At 29.1% G+C, this 22,864-nt stretch overlaps 1 protein-coding gene across 1 annotated transcript; it reads left to right on the forward strand.

Annotated features, from left to right (window-relative positions):
• The first annotated feature begins 14,330 nt into the window (after positions 1 to 14,330).
• Positions 14,331 to 16,782, forward strand: LOC107404799 (transcription factor MYB108). The gene is made up of 3 exons (XM_016011795.4): positions 14,331 to 14,659; positions 15,419 to 15,548; positions 15,661 to 16,782. The coding sequence occupies exons 1-3, from the start codon at positions 14,485 to 14,487 to the stop codon at positions 16,397 to 16,399; spliced, it is 1,044 nt and encodes a 347-aa protein (XP_015867281.3). The 5' UTR covers positions 14,331 to 14,484; the 3' UTR covers positions 16,400 to 16,782.
• Positions 16,783 to 22,864: the final 6,082 nt, after the last annotated feature.

The following is a 22,864-nucleotide window of genomic DNA, read 5'->3' on the forward strand; positions in this document are numbered from 1 at the left end:
GCCATTAAAGTCGTTCGTGTTTACAACTAATAGCTAATAAGTTGCAATGAGTTAATAAATAATAAGATCCTTCTTGGCCAAAATCGTAAATTGCAATGAGTTTATAAATTTCAAGAAAAAGTAATAGCTAATAAGTTGCAAGTAAAAATCATCATTTTTTTCTAACGGTTAATATTGTACTTTTCTTTTTTTGCCCCATTGCTAGCCCAATAAATACCAAGAAGCAAATTTCCTAATGGGCTTTTTTTTTTTTTTTTTTTTTTGTACACCATCTCTGATGGGCCTTGGAAGGTGTCTCCCCAAAACTTGGTATATTTTATTACTTTAATAATTTATGTATATAAGTGATCAAATCTATATTAGTAGTCTGATAGTTCCATAACACTTCTCTCATCAATCTTAGCATGGGAAAGAAAAAATGGATTTTTTCAATAATACCTGCTATATATCAGAGCATATATAGGATGGAATTAATAAATTGGTAATAGGTCCATTCTTATCAGTGTCAAAATCGAATCTGTTAGGTGTTACAGCAATTTGAACAGAAGCAAATTAATTTATTTCCAAAGTGCTTCATTCTAAACACTGCGCAAGATAAAAAAATCAAACCCGTATAACAAAACAGCAATACAAAACATAATTTTTGACTGCAAAAATGCTTCCTCATCCGAACCATATATATTGCCTTTGACTCGTTTAAAATTGAAACTTCTCATTGACTTTATGGTTTTGACTTTGCTTCTACCATTTTTCTTATTCTCCTCCTATATATTTTGGCAGGTAAAACATTGTTTCTGACCTGATAACTGAGAAGAAAAAAAAGTGTAAACAAAAAAGGGACAGTTGGGGAAGGAGATGAGAGGCTAATGTTCACTTGGAACAAATTAAAATATTATAATATAGACCACAGAATATTTTGATAAACGAGCCTAGCTATTTTTCTCTTCCTACTTGATATATGTAGGAACTTGTAGGGTAATACTTTTTTAAAGAGTAAAAAAAAACTCATAATGGAGCTAGATATCTTTGATAAGCATTGTAATATTTTATTTGGGAAGTTTCCTTTGTTGACAAGGCAAAAAAAATTAAGCAGATCCCCACGAATGTTGAAACTTTGGTGTTGAAACTTTAGCTCACTAGCAAGAAAAAAAAAGAGAAGAAAAATGATGATGGGGTTTCTCTATAAATGCTTACAATATTATATAATATATATATATATATATATATAATTGGATAGTGTTGAGATTAATCAACGGGGGTTTCACTAAAAAACTGTATAAAATGCTTTTTGAAAATGCGCATTTACACTGTTAAGGGAAAACGGTTTGAAGACATTCACACTTAAATGGCATTAATTAATTAGCTGATCCGAATGAATGTTATTATTTTAAGGGGTTTTTCTATGTTGCATGCATGATCAATATTTAAAATATATATATTATCTATGATACAAGTTAATATATCCAATATAGGAATTTGATTCAGATGTACATAAAATTATGTTGTTGGGCTTTAACCAAACCAGATGTTCCTGATGCCAAGGGTACAACAATAAAGTATGAAACAAAGTGTCTAGCTTTTTGCACTTTGGAGGGGGCTTCTCAGTTCATGCCCCAAAAACATGTTTTCAGAAAGTATTTATTTTTTGTTTACAGAAAAACAAATACCATGCTCATGACACGCACTTAATAATTAGCCTAATCAGCTAGTCAATCATCAAGGCAGGTTCATGTCTATGCCCAAGTTTCATGATAACTTTTTTTTTATTTTTTTATTTTAAACAATTACTAATTGTTGGAGAAACAAAATTTCAATGAAAAATGGCATCTCGGAGAAACATAACGCAATCAACGCCAAAATTTGCAGTTGGAACTTGGAAAAGAAGAAAGAAGACAAAATTTCATGCCCACACGCTTATAGTGATGGGACTAAATTAAAACTATTATTTTAATCTTATTTTGTTTCCCAAACAATTTAATTTCAATAGAAGAATCATTTTCTTTCAAAAAATTTAAATGTATATATAAATGGTATGATCCTACTATTAACTGATAAACTTGAGTGTTGTGCACCTATAATAAGTTATTAAGTCATATTATAGGGTTATTTTTAATTTTTTTTGGTAACAATAAACTCATTACAAACGACGGAGGAAAAATTCCATCCAAGTCAAGGTTTAAACTTTAAATTAAAGTTATATTCTGAATTGTTTTACTATTGAACCATTGGATCAAGCTTATAAATAGAGAAATTGTATTCTAATATATCGTATTTTAGTATATTGAATATTGAGCCATCAAATTTAAAACGTTCCAGATTAGATTTTCAATTTACAAATTATTTCACATTAGTCTAATTATTAGTCTAATTTTTAATTGATTCCTAATTTATTAATAGAAGAAGTTTAAAATTAAAAAAATTGATTAGTTTTATTACTAATCAATTAATTATTATTTTTTTCCTATCTAGTTTGTAAATTAACAAAATTAGTCAATTTCCTTGATTATTAATTTTTTTATTAGTCAACTTGAAAATTAGATTAATATAAAATAAATTATAAATTGAAGGCATGATATCTTAAATTCGAAAATGCATTGACATTTTAACCAAAGTATAAGATATTAAAATGCAATTAAACCTATATTATTAAAGTTCATAATTAATTGTTAATATATAATCTTATTACATGAGCACAAATTATGTGGCAATCTATCTATTACTGGATCAAGTAATCATTAAATCATAACCATTAGATATTATCACTAATAATTTACCAGTTTATATGGCAGTTGGTTATTGATTTATATATAAAAATTATAAATTAAAAATGTATTTGTAGTTTGGTTTTGTGATAAAATTATTGAGAATACATCTTCAAATTTAAAATTTAGTGTTTAAATTTTGATTGAAGTGAAAATGTCTCTCTTTTCCAACTTGTAATTGAAAAAAATTAAAACTAAAAATCAATCCAATACAAAAAATGTAATCTACATGGTGATGAATAGCATTTTTGCATGGTATACATAGGTCCCACACCTCCACACCATGAATTCTTATCCAATACAATGGTAAAATTTTTAGCGATAAGTATTTTCGTCTAACATATATATTAGCAAAAGAAAAAAAGATACTAGATATATCAACAAAGAAAGACAGTCGCATAAGTCACAAAAAAGTCATTGTTGCACTGTTAAATGCAATGATTTGTTTTTACTGTTTAATTGACAATATTCTTGTAGTTATATGATGGCAATACATAGTTTCACTTTCAAACTGGGTTTAAACCATAAATAAACCAAAGTAGACCACTTTGGTCCAAACTGTCATGGAGTTCACTCTCTGGAATAATCTAATTTTTCTAACTTCATTTTCGTCTAATTTTTCTAACTTCATTGAAAATGACGTTTAGTTAGGGGTTTAATTATTTTTATTAAGTATGAATTACTAGTAATTAAAGTAATATAGGGAACGCGACAAATGGCACTCCATTACCACGGACAAAAAGTTAAGTTGATTCCTGAATTTGTAATTGAATTGGAGAATAATTGGCAGATATGAGTCTAAAGTTGAGCAAAAAAGGAGATTAATAATGGAACTATGGTGGATTAAATAACATTACGGGAAGTAACTTATGTTATTAAAATAATCCAAAGTAGAGGAAAAAAATAAAAAAACAAAAATCCAAAATGACAAGTCATTTTACAAACGTGGACTTAATCTAAGAGGTGCCATTGAATCTAGACAGAAGATTTCTAAATATATTTTCATCGATTTCTTTTTCATATTTCTCACCTATAAAATTCATGTTTATATCTATTTTATAGTACATATATCGCATCCTAAACCATTCCTTTCATTACCACTATACGTAGTTACAAAACCATTTCCATCAAAATTTGGTCATCACCATCGTCATTTTCATCGTCATTTATGCGGTCATCATACTGATCTCCAATATAATACATACATATATAAAATGGATATCCTATTTTTGTCTACCAAATTGAATGGTCTTTCTCTTGGCAAAGACCACAAATATGTGAAAATGATTGAACACCGAGGGCAAAAGGGGGCATTTCAAAAAATAAAATAAAATAAATAAAATTTGAATTGGCTAGCAAAGCTTACTACTAAGGTGGCGTAGAGAATTTCTTTTGGGACCCCCACTTTCTCCTCCTCACTCCCTTTCCATGTGTCTTTCCACCACTTGGTCATTGATATGATCATTAAAAAATCAAAAAAAGAATGACAATTTGATAATAATAACATATATTTATCGGTTGGTCAATTTTCCACATTAAAACGTAACTTTGGGCGGTTAACTAATTCGATTGTTTCCTCGTATATATCCTACAAAATTGTGATTCTCCCTCTACCTTTGATGGAAAAACTAACATTTATACTTCAAAAACATGGAAATGTATCTATATTAAAGATGAAGACAAACCCTCCTTAAAAATAGATTCTATAAAAACAATGAAATGCACGTGGACCAATCATATATTAACACCAAAACATAATTGGGAGCATGCGGGTATTAGAAAATGGTTTTGCCATAGTTTGGTGTATCTAAGTAAAAGATATGAGGAATTATGAAGAATTTCGATTTCATTGAATTAGCCAATGAAAAAACAACTTCAAATTCTTCATACATAAATAGTCACCAACCACCCTTTCTTCCTCATGAAAGGTCACCTACCCCAAAAGTGGGCTTTTAATAATGATAAAAACAAAAGACGAATTTTACAAGATGGTCCCCTTCTTGACCCTGGCAAAAAAGCCATGTGTCTAATTAAGGACACCAAGCTTGCTAGCAAGCAACAAATTAGCAAATCATCCACCCAAACTAGCAATTAAATTAGCACATCTGCACGTCTATATGTTTATCTGATTCTGATATCTCTCTCCCTTTTGTCACCACCAGGTGTGAACTGCGACCAAGAAAAAGATTGCAAAAAGTTGCACCACATTAAGAACATCTCCATTGAACAATCAGAACAAATCATGATTAAACTAAGCAAACCTCATCATGGATCTCTTTCTTGCCTAGTGCTGCAACAAGGCTCGCTAGCTTTGTCATATATATATATATATATATATATCTGCTCACACATTTCTAATAGACTTAATAGTTACGCCTTTAGTTATATATATATATATATATATACACAGTTCATCTATGGTGCGGATGGTCTTCATGCGGACCATAGTATTGGTGTCGTTAATACTATGAAAAACCGTCACTAATACTACGATCCTCATACGGACCGTCTTTACCATAGAATTTCCATATATATATATATATATATATATACAATTTTAAATCATTAAGAATATGTTTCTATTTTATATTCGAAACCATATCATGTGATAAATATTAATATTTGTCATTTGCCCAATTTAATATTTAAATTTAAATTACCAATTCTTTTGCAATTGCCATATCGGCACAGTTTAATTTTAACATAAAATGAAATGTATTGCTTCATTTATATATAAAATATAATATTTATATACGTAAAATGACAATGATGAAGAGTAACGGAGATGCATATTTATGTATATATATATATATATATATATATATGATTAATTAATTATAAGGAATGCTTTGAATGTAGAGTTAGAAACCAACATAATTACGCATACTTAAAAGAGAAATGGATGGCGCCAAAGACACTTTGTCTTAGGGGACATAGCAGGGAACATTTAACTTTCTTAAAACCTTAAACTTTTGCTTTTAATCCAAGGCGTGCATCTTTGAGATGAGACATTCTTCTTTGTCTTTTTCTTTCTTGGTTGTGGCGGCTTCTGGATCGTTCATTCTTAGCAACCCGTGTTTCTATAGGATATCGAACATATGGGATTTAATAATTAGTATTATCTTAATGTGTTTGTTACACCGTTTTATATATATATAATGAGCATACACACGCAAACACTCTGAAATGGTATTTGATTATGCAATGAATTTTCACACAGAAAATGTATGCGAATTAGTATATTATTTATTATATATCTAATATATATGTAAAATTTTGCAGCATGCAGAAATTGAGTTTAATTAATTAATTAAATTTATAATATTTGTTTAGATATTTTTATTATCGCAAAGGGAAGCCTAGCTAGATAAGCCAGCATTGCAAACATGTATGCATCTCGAATTGTAATTAGATATATGAAATATACGTACCAACCCAAATATACTCACGTGACGTTGTCCACTCGAATTTGAAATAATTAAGCATGCATCTTATTCTTAATTATATGATAATTAACGCAGGTGTATTTATTGATTTAGTTCGCTAAATTATCCAATAAACGATTTATATTTTTATTGATCACAAAATATATATAATATTTTGTTTTCTACAATTTGTCAAAATAAATCATTTAAGTCTAGCATGAAATATTCTTCTATAAAGACAAATTAATGACATTTCCTACAAACATCAAAAAGCTTGGCCAATCTGCATTTTCTTGCTGGAAGTTTATGTGATCAACTTGACATTGAAATACTTTATCAAAAAAACAAACAAACTTGACATTGAAATATGTACAATTAGTCTATATAGAGCGTCACGAATTGTAAGAAATTAGATATCTGGGCATGCCATCAGGTCCCTAAATATCACGTTTTTTTTCCCAATTCAGTATCGATCGCTTCCCACTTCCACACACCTCTCCGAACTCCAAATTAATCTCTAAATTAATTAAAACTGATTCTATATATTTGAAGTGGGTCGACTGATCCATGCAAGTGATTTGTCAGCTCTACATCCTCGCTCTCATTCATTGACTACTCAAGCATATACTCAAAATTATTCAATTTGAATTTTATATATATATTTCTCAAAGTTTTTTGACTTTTTAATTAGCTTTAGATATCAAATTCAAACTTAGATAAACATCTTATATATATATATATATATATGAGACAAATTTATCCAAATACATAGTTTGAAACTTTGAACATGACCAAGGCAATATTCAAGATTGATATACATAAATGATTAATTAGAATTACTTGGTAATTATGATAATATGTACATATAGATCTAGATATATTATACTTTTTGAAGAGGAGTTATTGAGTGGCTTTGTGAGATACAATGGATTGGTTCAAGTTTCATGGCACACCTTTTTAACCCCTTGTAAGGATAATATTAAGCGTGTTATCAAATAATAAATTCTTTACATATACCTAACATTACATGTATATTTCCTGTGAATGAAAATACGCATGCCTAGCCTCATCAAAAAGAGGTCAACATTAGGGTGAGAAGAAAATTTGGGGTGACGGAGAAAATACATGTTCAGGTCAAAGACGCTTCAGATGGATAAGAAAAACAATACACACAAACACATACATATATATATACACATACACACACACATCTATATATATAGTAAAAACGAGGAGAGAGAAAGGAACACCACCGGCCAATGAAATTGTCAACTCCATAAGGCCTGAAAACCCGGCCTAGCTTTTGAAAATAGACCAGGAAAAACTATGGATTGGTGTCACTCTCATGGATCCCAATATAATGATTCCATTTTCATCTTCACAAATATTCTTGCTTTGCATGGTTTCCTGGTGACCAAATTTCAATGACAAATTATTTAATTTTTACTTCCTAACATAATTTTTTATTATTACTTTTGCCTTTCTTTTCAACTGCACCGTGACTTTTTACCACGATCGAATATATATATGGTATATGAAAATGAATGGCATGATGATTTTACTTTCATAACCTCTTGCTTGTTAAAAAAAAAAACTGTTTGTTCAAGCAATTGTTTGTTCTAAAAATTACGAAGCAAGCCCAATAATATCAAATATTTTTTCCAACACACATCCTCGCATATAAATTCATTAATAAAGAAAAAGAAAATTGAGTCTAACATGTGTCAAATTATGCAAGCAATTTGAACAATAATTTAACTAAAATATAATGAATAAAAAATCAAATGTAAAACTTATTGGTCAATAAAATTCTAATATCATGTTAAATCAATGTTTATTCCCAAAATTATATATATATTTTTTCTTATTCTGAAAAAAAGATACCTCATAGTAGTATCATACGTATCAGATTATAGTTTTATGTCATGCGGCATTACGGTATGAGATCATCCAAAACAATAAAAAAGATTTGTCACAACTCAAACTTCAATTTCTAAATTCTCATATATGAAGGCTAAAATACTTTTTCCCGCTAAGCTACTACCTTCACTTAGCTACTACCTTCACTGGTAATCCTACATTTGTTTTCTGTCAATCGTTCCTCTATTCTTTTCTTCTTTTTACTCTTTGATAAAGCATTGATTAATTCCTCTATTCTTGATCCCTTGTTTTATGCAAATCTGATATCAAACTGGTTTTTGAAATATAAACTTATACTAGTGCAGTTTTAAAATTTTGTGCGTTTAATTCTGTTATCCTATATATTTACATAGGCTTTGGGTTAACCTTTGTTAGATTTCCAGAAAAGGGAGAAAACTGAAAATCAAATTTAAAAGCACAGACAAAAGCAGTTGTCGTACTGAAATAACTGATATATGCAGAAGATCAACCATGTGTAGTAATTAATTTTCCAATTCATCTACCATATGTCTCAGTGCTGTGTTCTAATTTTAAACTGAAAGAGAATAAGTCAACAAAGTAAAAAGGTTAGAATTTGATATGAATTTGATTTTGCCAAATTGGATCATTGATGGGTCGCAATCATATTTAATGCTGCTCTGGAACTTGCTGGAAAAAGGAATTCCAATCAAGTTTAAAAGGGGGGAAAAAAAAAAAAAAGAAGAAAATTCAAATCTATATAATTATAAATGATATTATATAAATACTTTATGAAATACAGATAAACTAAAACTAGGTAGCCACTTGAGATTGGTGCCTACCTTCAAAAATGAACCTATAATTATTGATGCTGGGATGGTGGGTTGAGACAGCATATGAGAAATGAGAATGGTGTTCAAGTCCCAGAAGAAAAGGATTCAGGGAATTTTAATTAGGATATGGTGGAACACGTGTCAAACAGGTAATGTGTCAGAGTTTGTGTGGCTTTTCTTCTGCTTTAAACCTTGTAGTTCCCTTTTAGGAGGTAAGGAATTATTTATAAATAACATCTATATATTTAGCTAGAATTATATAGAATCCCTCTAGAACCCCTTCCTTTGTCAAGTAATTAAAGTCCTTTTCACACCACACTACATACACTACCCTACCCCTTTTTAATACCCATGGGAATGATACTCCAGAATTATTAATTAATTACTTAATTAATTATTATTGCAGCATCCCAGTAGGAATGTAGGAATGTGTTATCATCCAATTACTCTCTTTTTTATTATTTTTTGGGACTAAAAATATCATTAGTTATCCATCTCAGGAATAAATATATGATCAACCTAACTTCAACAAACATTTAAGTTATCTTTAGAAATTTTAAACAAAAAGATGGATCCTCCTTGCAATTATATGGGAAAAGAATTAAATATGACATATTTTCTCATGATCTGAATAAAATAACCCGCATATATATCTATATATATATATATATATATATATATGTATATATACTAGTGATATGTTTACCAGTGTAATTCATAATGGTCCTAAAGATCATCATCGTACAGAAATGTTCTTTTAGAAATTATTTTTCAATTTATGTTAAGAGATGTTTTAAGAGATATGTTATGTATACTAAAAATTAAATCCACATGATTTCATAAAAAAAATAAATGCTTATCCATCAAGAGTTTATTTTCATATATTAGATTTATGTTGATTATAACATCTTTTAGGATAAACTGAGAGATCGTTTACAAAAAATTGGCTCTGTATATATATATATATATATATCTTCAACAATAATTAAAAAGAAATTAACTACAAAACACATCTATATCGTAGAACATTGGAGGGGGATATACATATCTGTTTATATATATGTGTGTGTTATATATATCTTCAATAATAATTAAAAGGAAATTCACTAAAAAACACATCTATATCGTAGAACATTGGAGGGGGATATACATATCTGCTTATATATATGTGTGTGTGTGTGTGTGGAGAGTTTTGATATTCTAAACAAGTGGTAATATCAGAATGTTAACTTGCTAATATATATATATATATATATATATAAATTTGTTGTGTTAGGAACATTTTTTCAATATGAGGTGAGAACATATTAATTTGTGCATGAAGTAAGAATATATTAATGTGTCAAATGCTGAGAATATTACCTTAATTAATGAGTACTAAAATATTAACTATTTAAGTAACAACCTTTAACACTTATCAAGTATGCAATATAAGGTAGGAATTATACTCTCAATAAATCAAAATTTTATATAAGTAATTTCATTCTACTGGATGCATGTTGCACGCCATCGAATTGCTTATATGTAATTCATGGTTTTTTTATTGATAAAAAATCCAGTACCCAGTGAAATGTTACTATCTATATTTAATATAATAGGTGACCATGGTCAAAATTATGGTTATTATTTTTATGTTAAAGGCAAAAATTCAAATACTCTTGACAAATGAAACATAAAGAATACACTTTAATTTGATAATAAACTTAATTAATTAAGTAGTTTTTGGTAATTCATTTTCGGTTTATCCATATGGGTTGGAATATGAATGGACTAGCTAATTAGTGGGTAGAATAACACCTGTAAATAAATTCTCTGATTACTTTATATGCAACAATTCTATTTCAGGGCAACATGCATGAATGTGGAGATCTGAAGCTAATTTAAATATACAACTTTATGCATAAATAATGCTCAACATTATCTTAAACGTTTGCCCTTTATATTTCTTGAGCATATTATTGCTTAAACACTTATCAATCATAGTACGTACTGGCCCCCTTGAATGTTAAATATATAGAAATATATACCAATTAACAAATTAAGGGATAATCCCACTTATTAAAGCTTCACAGATGGATTCAATTAAGCGTGTGATTATGATCATGTGGGTCCAATTACTTTTTTGTTTTGTTTTGTTTTTATTTCTCTTTTGCTTTTGTAGATGCAAAACTCTTATAGTGGCTGCATTTGATACTCGTTGGAGTATATGTAGCACATGACACACCGTCCAAATAAAAAACTTGAACGCATCCCATCCGACCAAAACATGACAATAAAGATTTGGAAAACAGAGAGATGTTGCCCCTTAAATTCCATACTATATACAACAGACAAACAACGTATTCGACACTGATCACGAAAGGAATACAAAATTAACCTCAGTTTAGTAAAAGGACGGACATGAATGAATATGCGTGTATATATATATGTTGTGTGTGTGTATATATATATATATACACAACCATAAAAGCACTCTTTATGTTTTTGTTTTGCCAAAAGTTTTTTATCTCTTTTTTTTTCTTGTCACAATGCACGTGATCATAGTGTCTAGATAAATTTCTTCTGGCTCTCATTGATGCTTAACTACCCGAGTAGAAATTAAAAAGTTACCACTTTCATTTTAATATGTATTGCACAAGCAAATTAGTGCATGACATATACATATATATATATATATATATATATGGGGTTCTTAATGAATGAAATTTTGAACATTTTCTTTTATTTTTAATATTAATCATCACTTTGTTAATCTAATGATCATGCTTTGTTTTTGTTTTCTTTTCTAGCTATAGCTAGATCCCTACTTGATGGTTTAATTGGAGAATATGGAACATAGAGGGCCCAGGTCTTAAAATCAAGCTCTCTAGTAATTAATTTGAATTATATGTGGAAAAGGAATATTAGAAAAAATTAATTGTTTTTGGCTTTCAAATTAATTGGAATTATACACACCAAAAATGAATATTAGAAAAACAATTTATTTAATGATTAAAATGGAATAAATATGTGGAAATACCTCTTGATACCCATGACTAATAATTAATTCCTAGCTTTTAGTTGAGAAAAGATAAGAGTAAGTCCAAAAAAAGAAAAAAAACAAAGAATCTACTGAACAACATATATGCGACAATACAAGTACATGTATATACTGACAAAAATATTATTTATTTATTTATACAATCGTTTGTAAGAAACAATATCAGTGATATGACTGTCTGTTTATTTGATTTTTAATTAAATTCAGCATAAATTGGCAGAAAAAGAACAACTTAAAAAAAGGGAAAAAACAAGAATGCTAGTCTGATAAAGTAAATCATGACTAAATGCTGATTCAGTTTTCTTTATAATTAATTGCAAGTTGATGGCACAGACTGTCAACTTGCATTCATCTTCAACGCAAATTACTTGGAATGGTTTAGCCGTAGATGGGTATGATCTAGTTTTGGACCATTAGGTAGCCCACTTTTCTTATAATTTCTCTCAGAAAATAATTAAAACCGAACGAATAATTAATCTAACATCGCAGTACCTCTCTAGATTTCTAGCTAATTAAAGCATTTAATTGGCCCTTTAATTAATTAATGGTATTTGTGAATTGACTTTCTCTTCCTATATAAATATTTATAGTCTAAATCATCCAGCTCCTTGCTCTAGCTAAAACCAAATAAATTGGAAATTAAAATCTGTTTAGAAATTAATTCAACACTTAAAATGGAGGCCGATTAATTAATTATAAACCAATCAAATAAAATCCTGAATACAATGGTGCGGTTGTAAGTTCATTGGTGGGGATAGATCTAACTAGGTTAATTTATATTAGTTTTGATGTCAACAAAATTAAGATATAAAAAACATTGACAAAACTAGCAGTTTTCGTTTTGTTTCGCTTTGTTTCTTTTTTTTTTTTTTTTTAATATTAAAAGTGTGGATATTCATACTAAATAAGTCTTGTTTGAGAAAACAATAATTAAGAGTTGCTTCCAAAAATCGATTGTGAAATTTTGAAAGGAAAATCATGACATAGCTTTTGTCCTTTGACCCAACGTCATATATATATATATATATATATCATATATATATCAACATATTTCAGAATTACATATTAATTCATGAAAAATTGTTAATTATGTCAATTATTTACCATAATAACTTTTTGTGTATGCCAGAAGTGTTATGATCATGCATGTAATAAAAAAAGGTTCCATAAAATCAATTGGAACTTTTTATATATAAAAACAGTAAATTATCTAATTAAATATTTGTACCATTTAATTTATAAATAAAAATTAGAATATTTTGAATTTGAAATTGCTTTGATGACCAACATTAAAAGGGTATATTCAATTAAGTTTAATGAATTTAAAATGAGTTATAAACTTTAAAAAATTTAATGGATTGTTATGGAATTACATAGTCTCCATTAAAATTTATAAGAATCCAATAAAATTTTTAAGATCATGGTTAAATTTCATATTAACAATTTTCTTTATAATTTTATTTTTCAAATTTTTTCAAATCTATCATTTTTTAAAATCAATAACTTTTTAAGTACATGTAGATTTTAAAAAAAATTTACAAAATTCTAGTTGAATATAACTGGATTTTAATGAACTTTTCTTAATTCCATTAAAATTTGAATTAAATATCATTGGATTTGTATAGACTATTTTAAAATCTAAATCGAACACATCAAAACTTCTAACTATTTTTAAAATACTCTAAATCTAAATTGAATACACCTCAAAATATTTATATACACTTAATAATTAATGATGATGTGATAAATAAATTGTAGAATAAATATGTATTATCTTTCTAAAAAAAAAAGAAAAGTTGAAAACTTATGCAAGAAGAATAATCCTGTTTCGAGCAATATTCAAAAATGATATTGATATATTATCATTATGTAAGTTAGTTTCACTTCACATGAATTTCATGTAGACAAAATCAATACTACTAATTACATCATGTAAGCATATGTAGCACGAACAAATATTAATTGATTTGTAGAACCCTTAATCTATATAATAAGAATAATATATGTAGACTCAAATTATTAAATGGGTTAATATTGAAATGGTAGTAAACATGTGGAATTGATCATATGTATAAACCACCATTATATATTTAATTAATAAATAAAACTCATTCCGCGGCCTCGCACGCACACACGGAGTGAGAGAGAGAGAGAAAAAAGAGAGAGGGTGTGGAAAGTCAAAGTGTCAAAGTTGAAAGCCCTCTCTTTAACTTATTAACTACAATAATAATTACTAAACAGGCTTTAAGTGTTGGTTTAAAAGTATTAATTAAATCTACAACAAGTCCCAATTGCGGCTTTTGCTTTTCTCGCTCACATGCTCATTTTTTTCAAACCCCTTTCTCTCCTATCTAGTATCGTCTATATATATAAGCCAAACCCTTCTCTATCTTGCCCTGTACTAATCCAATATATTCTCTCTCTTCTATTCTCTCTCTTCTCTCTATCTCTCTTTATTCCCTCTCTCTCTCTAAAAAAAAATCTATTGAATCAGATCAATCAAAGCCTTTTTGGTTGAATCAATCAGTCTGTCCAATTAAGGGAATATGGATGTTAAAGGGAGATCATCAATATCAGTCTGCAACGACACCGATATTCTTCAAAACGACGAAGATTTGGACCTTCGAAGAGGTCCATGGACCGTTGAAGAAGACCTCACTCTCATCAATTACATTGCCAATCACGGTGAAGGTCGATGGAACTCTCTCGCTCGCTGCGCTGGTAATTTTAATCTTGATCTATTTATATGGTTTTCTACTCTCTATGCTCTACTTTTTTTTTCTTTTTTCATCTTTTTTCTGATGTTGCAAAAAATAGAAATTTAACTAGTTTAAACAAGCAACAATCAAAGTTCTCTATATATGCTACTTTTTTTCTTTTCCAACAAGCCTTCAAAAAAAAAAAAAAAAAAAAAAAGAAAAATCTAAGTTGCGTGAAAGAAATTAAAACCCATTTCATGTTCATCAAAAAGTGCCCCAGTTTTTTTTTTTTTTGGGATTTCTGTTCTCCAACAGTGATTCTTGGGTTGTATTTTCTTTCTTACTTTGTGGTCCTATAGAAAGAAAAATTGAAAAAAGAAAAGATAACAAGTTGAAAAAGTGAAAGCGCTAGCTAGCTAGTTAGCTTCACATTTCTTGGAAAAGAAAAGTTGAATGAATTTGTGGAGGGATATGCAAACAGATTGATGATGATGATGATGACGACGATGGATGTATATATATATGAGTTTTATTTTTATTTTTATTTTCTCCTTAAACGGAATGATATGTAGCATATAGCAAACTATGATTATTCTTCTCCCTGTTATATCCCATAAATTACAAAAAGCCTATGTTATATGAAAATGACCCCCTTTTTATTTTTATCGTTCCATCCATCTCTATTATTAGTCAATTAATCGTTTGTGTGTTTCAAGAAACCAACTTTACCAAAATCTCTATCCGTAAAAATCTTCGAAATTAATCTGAAAATCAAATCCAGGTCTGAAACGAACCGGAAAGAGCTGCAGATTAAGGTGGCTGAACTACCTCCGTCCGGATGTTCGACGTGGAAATATCACCCTCGAAGAACAACTTCTGATTCTAGAGCTCCATTCCCGCTGGGGGAACAGGTAAATATATAGCTTTCCATTACAATTATAAAAACTGGGTGGTTTCGTTTGTTGTTCGATTTGATTAGTAATAATCCGAATTTATATATATACATATATATTTGGTTATCAGATGGTCGAAGATTGCTCAGCATCTGCCAGGACGTACTGATAATGAGATCAAGAACTATTGGAGGACCCGAGTTCAAAAGCACGCAAAGCAGCTCAAATGCGATGTCAACAGCAAGCAATTCAAGGACACCATGAGGTATCTCTGGATGCCAAGGTTGGTTGAGAGAATCCAAGCTGCTTCTGCTTCTGCTTCTGTTTCTGTTTCTTCGTCCGTCACCGGTACCGGACCATCTCCGGTACCGTCCACCACCGGTATCACAGCCTCTTCTCACCACCACCACCTATTCAATAATCACAACAACAACAACAACAGTGGATTTCGGTCGTCGGGACAATTCGTGTTGCCAAAGACCTCCATTGGCAATGACTTTGGAGGATCCCAAGTGACTCCATCTTACACACCAGATAACTCAAGTACTGCTGCTTCGTCTGACTCGTTTGGGACTCCGGTTTCGGATTTGACGGACTATTACAGTGCTATCCCGATTAATAATAACCACCCTAATCCGGATAATTACTTCCAAGCTGGTTATGGTGGTGGTGGTCAAGTTGGTAATTACTCGGAGTCTATGACTAGCCCTGCTGCTGCTGGATATTACAATCCGGGGTTAGATTTCCAAGCTATGGATCAGATTAACATCAACAACTGGATGGACAGCGACGATGCATCCGACAGTTTATGGAATGTTGAGGATATTTGGTTCTTGCAACCGCACCACCTCAACACCACCAACATTTAAAACGTGAAATAAATAAAATTCTATAAAGACGAGGAGGAAAAGTGATATATATTCATTTTAGAGATGCCCAAAAAAAAAAAATGGCCAACAACAATATATATATATATATAATTTAGCCTAAATACTTGAGAAATAGAAAAAAAGAATCACCAGAAAAGATCATTGATCTAGTTAGCTAGGAAAATATAGAATTTGTGAAGCACAAATGTGGATTATTCTGTTTGTATTTTGTTCTTCTCGTTTTTGTTTTTCCTTTTTTATTTGGTTTTCTATTTTGGGGTGGGAAGATTTGTAATTCTAAGGTTTTTTTTCTTCTTTATTTTTAATCTCATTCTTTGAAAATTGACTTTTACAATAGTAATTGTTTTTTGTTTGTTTCTTTCTTTTAACATGTAGTGATTGCATAATAGAAGCATGTTTTAAAGGTAATTGTTTAATGTAAAAGTTGTGCATATATAATTGGTTCCACAATTCCAACTTTATTAACATATATTTTAAAAAAAAAGCTTCTTAAATAAAATGCTTTTTATAACATATAAATAATATTCCAATACGTAATGCTACTTTTTAAAGCCAAATGTCCATGGGGCCTGAACCACATTAAAGTCCTTGTTTTTCTAGAAATCTAAAAAGGTAATTTTGCAATGATTTGGGCTACGTGTTGCAACTCCATTCATGGACTTGTTTCCAAAGTTAGCCACTGAGAGACAACTTTCCAAATTTTTCTGTTTTTAATATTTAGCATTTTGCTTAAACAAATTATCTTTGTCGTGTTTAAAACGATTAAGGCCACTTAAACCTGAGTACGATCCCAGACTTTTGTATTTCCCATCTAATTTTTTTTTTTTTTCTGTTTTTGCTTGCCGTCGTACGGACAAAGTGCTGAGTGAGAACCCATTGAGGAAGACAAAAAGGATTAATGCAATTGTCTTTGTTTAATTTGTTTCATAAGCACTATTTATTTATTTATTTGGTTTTTCCCTTTTTAACCGGTTGTGAAAAATACTTTTTTTTTTTTTTTAATTTTTTAACCATGAGGTGAATATGTAAGAAAAAGTGAAAAAGCATGGTCGGCACGTGCAAACATGGTAAAAAGAGCTGGGACAAAATGTGATGGAATAGTATATAGCGGGGGTGGAGACAGAGAGTGTATGGCGGCGGGGAATCTTTGTAGGCCGCGTGCCTATAAGAGAAGCCACCGAAGTGGTCCCCAGAAAGTGAGGTGTTAAGAGGTAGCCACGTGTCAAAGATACTAAAAAGTGAGTAAAAAAATTGGGCTTCGTCTTTTTTAAGGCTTCCTCCTGGACAGAAGCACTGACAGCCGCAACCCTTGAAACACCTCCCTAGTTAGTATACCATAACTCCACGTATGACCTATCCTATACTCACAACCCAAACCCCAATACACATTATATAAATATATAATATGTATATATCGATTTATACATTTCATCTACGGAATTCTGAAAAGTGAATCATGTTCCTCTACAACTGGACTCCACCATTAGTTACTCCACACTTATCTTCCTGCCACGTTGATTTTCATCGCCTTCCTCTTAGATTCAATGTAATTAATCTCCTCTCTCTCTCTCTCTCTCTCAGCTCCGTGGGGCCCCTTAATTGCTTTTGGCCTTTGGAGTGATTAAGGTGGACCATCCACAGCTCCTTCAACAGTCAACTTGTGGGACCATTCTCAGTTATACGTGGATTTCCACATGGCATCTGTACTACACAACCACAGAGGAAAGTGTGTCCCTCCTAGATTGTGCCTATGAGGCTATTTTGATTATGATCATCTCTTTCTTTCTTGGGGGCTAAACTAAAAAGGACTTGTCTTTGTGGACTGTCATCTCAGCAGATATCAGGGATTGGTGTTAGAAAATTAGGCTACATATGTTTACAGGCCCCTACTTACCAAATTCCTATTTTTGGGTTGGAAATAATAAATATTTAACCTTTTATTGAGTTTTGAACTGGCTCTGTATTAACCTAGAATCTGACCAATTCTTTGATACAATTAAGTTGAAAACTGTTTGATTTTCAGAATCTCAATCCAAGGCACTGCTACTTGTCAGTGCAACTGTGCAAGTTAATTTCCAAGTTTTTGAACGTATATGTGGGCATATTATATACAATTTCTAAGGCCAGAAAATAATTCTAAGTAACAATAATATATTATATTATATGATTTTAAAAGAACATATTTAAGATTTCAAATAATGTGGTAGGTTTTTTCATTTGATGTCCCCTATATCTATCTACATATATATATATATATGTGCTAGAAAATTAGTATAAATTAATTAAATTACAGCCAGCCACATGCTGGTGGGGTCACAGGGCATCACATGGTGAGCCTTCAGCTAGCATAGACAAATTGACAGATTATTATTTCAGGAGAGGAAACTGATATTCTCATATATAACATGATGAACATCAATTTCATGAATAAATGGGGATACATATGTCATACAGCACATGCTATATATATTGGGGGTTCTGTGTACTTTTTATGCACTCCCTTTATTAAGTACCATCTCGAATTGATTGATGATGTATCCACGCAAGTTGCTATTTTTCGTTGTTGTATATATTTATCAATTGCGTGAAGATTTGTATTGGAAAGAGAGGTCCCTATGGTGCAACTTTTAGGTTTTCAAAGCCTTCACAACCACTAGTTCTATAACTTGATCAATAAGAGGTTTATTAACAGATGCTATAATTGTGTACCCATCATCTCTTTCAATTCTTTGGTCATTGTGCCTTTAAATGTATAGAAGATTTGCCCAACCCGTAACATTTTAAGTAAGTGCTTGTGTTAGTATTCCACTATAAGTATATCAACATGTTTCTATTTCTCAGCCTTTATATATATTTGCTTTTGTCAATGTGTATAGATTTTAACGATATATATCGATCCAGTGAATCATATTCACGTCTAGAATTAAGTTTTCGGTTTAAGGATAGGGTTTGAACTAAATGAAAAGGAGGTTATTAACAATTTTAATCGCATATTTTTTTAAAGGAATTTAAAGAACATATATCAACCATAAAAAATACATAAGGTTGATTATAATTGAAAGAATCGTGCTATTTTGTACAATCTAATTAGTTGGATTCCTAAGTTCCACGAGCAACATAAAATCTATATGTGAGAGAATCAGTGACCATGAATAAATTTGACCCAAAACTAAACAAGTCCTAAAGCAAAATTTTTGAGAAATAATTTTGAATTAAATCTTTATATATTTATTGATTGTTAATATCCTGACCATCCAAACTGAAATTAAGATTGATTAATTAAAAACTTAAGGTGCACATATATATATATATATATATATATATAATGCTATTCGCCTTCGCCTTCAAAACTGAAATTAAGATTGATTAATTAAAAACTTAAGGTGCATATATATATATATATATATATATATAATGCTATCCGTCACCACTGGTGAATAATCACCAATAAAATCTATATGCCAAATAACAATTTAAATGGTTAATATTAAAAAAGTTCATTTTTAGAATTTTAAAATATAACATAATAAAATTAAATAGTTCAATTAAAATTTATTACATAAGCTGATGATCGTCACTATTAGTAAAAAATAGCAAGATACTATACATATATATATATATATATTAATTGTAATAAGTAAAAAATGATTATATGGCAGATGCTAAAGTTTACTAAAACCAATCAAAAGCTTTAGATTTTTAATTTAAATATTAATTATTACTTTATTTAATAGTTAAATCTTTGCTATATAAGCATTATGATTTAAAAAAATAATTTCTCGATAAGAAACTTACTCTATGTATATATATATATACACATTAATGAAATGTTTAAGATGAGTTTGAACTACTGAAAGTGCAAAATAAATTAGGCTTATGATTAGATATGTAATAACTTGGAAATACATATGAAAAATACTATATGTCACTACTGATGAATAGTCACCAGTGGAATCTACATAGTAAATGACAATTTAAATTGTTATAATTAAATAATTTATTTTTAAGATTTCAAAATAAAAAAAATAATAAAATTAAATGTTCCGATTGATATTTGCAACATATTAAACTGTCACAAGTAATAATAAATAGCAAGACTCTAATATATATACATTAACAAAATATTTAAGATAAGTTAATTAGGATGAAGTATCTAATTAAAATAGATGGATATAACATGACCCATGCATGTTCTTGCCATCACATATTTAATTTAGGATAAGGCCATGTAAGAATAAACTTAAATTTAATTGTTAGATATACGTAGCTGGTGAACCAAAACCAGGTTTTTCTTCATTTTAGTTATTAATGCTATAGTTTACTCCATTACGATATGATGCATATTGCCTTAAATATCAATTCATCATTACCTAAACTTTATTATATATCTAAACTTTGGTGATTTGCTGGATGATGTTTTCTGGTTCCTAATTATCTGAATGGTCTTAAGAGTTGAGAAGTTCTATTCGAAAACCTTGCATGTCAGTGTCACTACTCTTTGCCCCGTTTTGGTTCATAATTCAAGCAAAGTCAAATGTGATCCAGATAATATCACCTTGCAACCTCATGGTTACGCTTGTAATGGATTACTAAGAGAAAATGATATGATGTGCATGAAAAACAATCCTTATATACATATATATAGGCAATATATATGAACTTGATTTTCTTTCTTGCATTCACTTTTAATTTTCCTTTTAAAGTTTTCTATAACCTATTTACCTTTTAAGGTTTTCTATAACCTATTTAAAATGAGTGCAAAAAGAAATTTGGCCCCCTCATTAATAACGTACCAAATAAATTTTCCTACAATCAATTGCTACTTTAAAAGTTATAAATTTGAATATCCACTGTTTATATTAAAAATTAGAAGAATTTAGTTTACATCTTAAATATATAATAAGCTCGATTAATAATTTTATGTTTTTTTTAATAATAAAGTCATAAAACCAAGGTAAATATATTTTATCCTTTAAGTTTTAGAATTAATTTTGTAGTTAATGTTTTATTTTGATTTTTTAATTAATATGCTTTTTCTTTAATTTGGTTTTACATACATTCATAGATTTTTTTATTTTTTATTTTTTGAAAAAATACTTTTATAAATGATACTAGTTAAGAATATAGCTAGAGATACTAGATAAATGTTCAAAGATGTATATCAAAAGCCACATGTTAATATTCTATTAGTTAATATTTAGTTACATTTATTTTTCAAAAGTTTACTCATTTATAATTAAGTTATAGTAATATATTAACCAATAAAATATTAATACATAAGTTATGATACATTTTAGTTGGTATCCCTAAATGTATTATGGTCTTTTCTTATAATACTTCGGGTGTTAATGAAACTATTTTAATGAAATTTAACTGTCTTAATTCCTGGGAGATTGTGCCAAAAATTCGAGCTTCTTTTGGATTTCCTTCTTGATCGATAACAACCACAGCATTGTCATCATATCGTATGATCAAAAGGAATACAAATGGTAGGAAATTGAGTCCAACTGTATTCTTCATAACTCTTATATTTCGATGATCCGAATCTTACCAAAGCTATATATGGGCAATGGGAGAGAACAAAATCTTTTTTTTTTTTTTTAATTAACTATAAGAGCAATATTTTTTTTTTATCGACTATAAGAACAAAACATTTTTTTTTATCGACTATAGGAGAAAAACAACTTCAATTTATCTAGTATTACTATTGATCGGATCAAACCATTAAAGAATATAAACTATTCCTTTTATTAGTTTAATTATTTTAACTTTGATAACTTATCAAATTCTTTTATAACTTATAAAATATAAACTAAAAATCAAACTAAAAAAAAATTAAACAATTTAAAAAAAAAACTGAAAATAGATTACTTTTCAAGCCATATCAATTCAGATTTTTTCCAATCTTGGATTATTTATTTGTTGCATAAAAAAAGCTTTTTGAATTCCTCGTAAAAAAATATTTTGCTAACGAAAAAGCTTTTAATGCTGCTAAATATCCCTTTTTTTTCCAAATATTTTTCTAAATGCATTTTTTTTATATAGAGGTGCACTTTTTTAGAACTGCCATTGAAAAGTTCTAATAGGTTATTCATTGCCAGGTTAGTCTAAAAATTAAATTTACTCAAACAATTTTTCTTTAATGATTTCATAAAAATTTTGTTTAAGATATTAAAATAGAAATAATTTGGGTAGAAGTAATTTTTTTTTTTTTTTACCCATTCTCTTTATATCATTTTTTTTCTTGATATTTATATGGTTTCTTTTAGCTTTTATCCATTTAAATGTGATATATTATTATTTATTTTACATGTTGAATTATTGTATATTACAAATTAAAAAAAAAACATATATCTATATATTTTTTTCTTCTATATATTTTTTTCTTTATATTGTGGCCCTCCAAATTGATTATCCCAGTTCCATCACGGATAAGACCTGTGA

Source organism: Ziziphus jujuba, chromosome 11, assembly GCF_031755915.1.
Source record: "Ziziphus jujuba cultivar Dongzao chromosome 11, ASM3175591v1".
Lineage (NCBI taxonomy): Eukaryota > Viridiplantae > Streptophyta > Magnoliopsida > Rosales > Rhamnaceae > Ziziphus > Ziziphus jujuba.

Coding starts and splice junctions, on each gene's coding strand:
- LOC107404799 (XM_016011795.4), top strand. CDS start 14,485: ATGGATGTTAAAGGGAGATCATCAATATCAGTCTGCAACGACACCGAT. Junction 14,660..15,418: donor CTCTCTCGCTCGCTGCGCTG/GTAATTTTAATC, acceptor AATCAAATCCAG/GTCTGAAACGAACCGGAAAG. Junction 15,549..15,660: donor CATTCCCGCTGGGGGAACAG/GTAAATATATAG, acceptor TTTGGTTATCAG/ATGGTCGAAGATTGCTCAGC.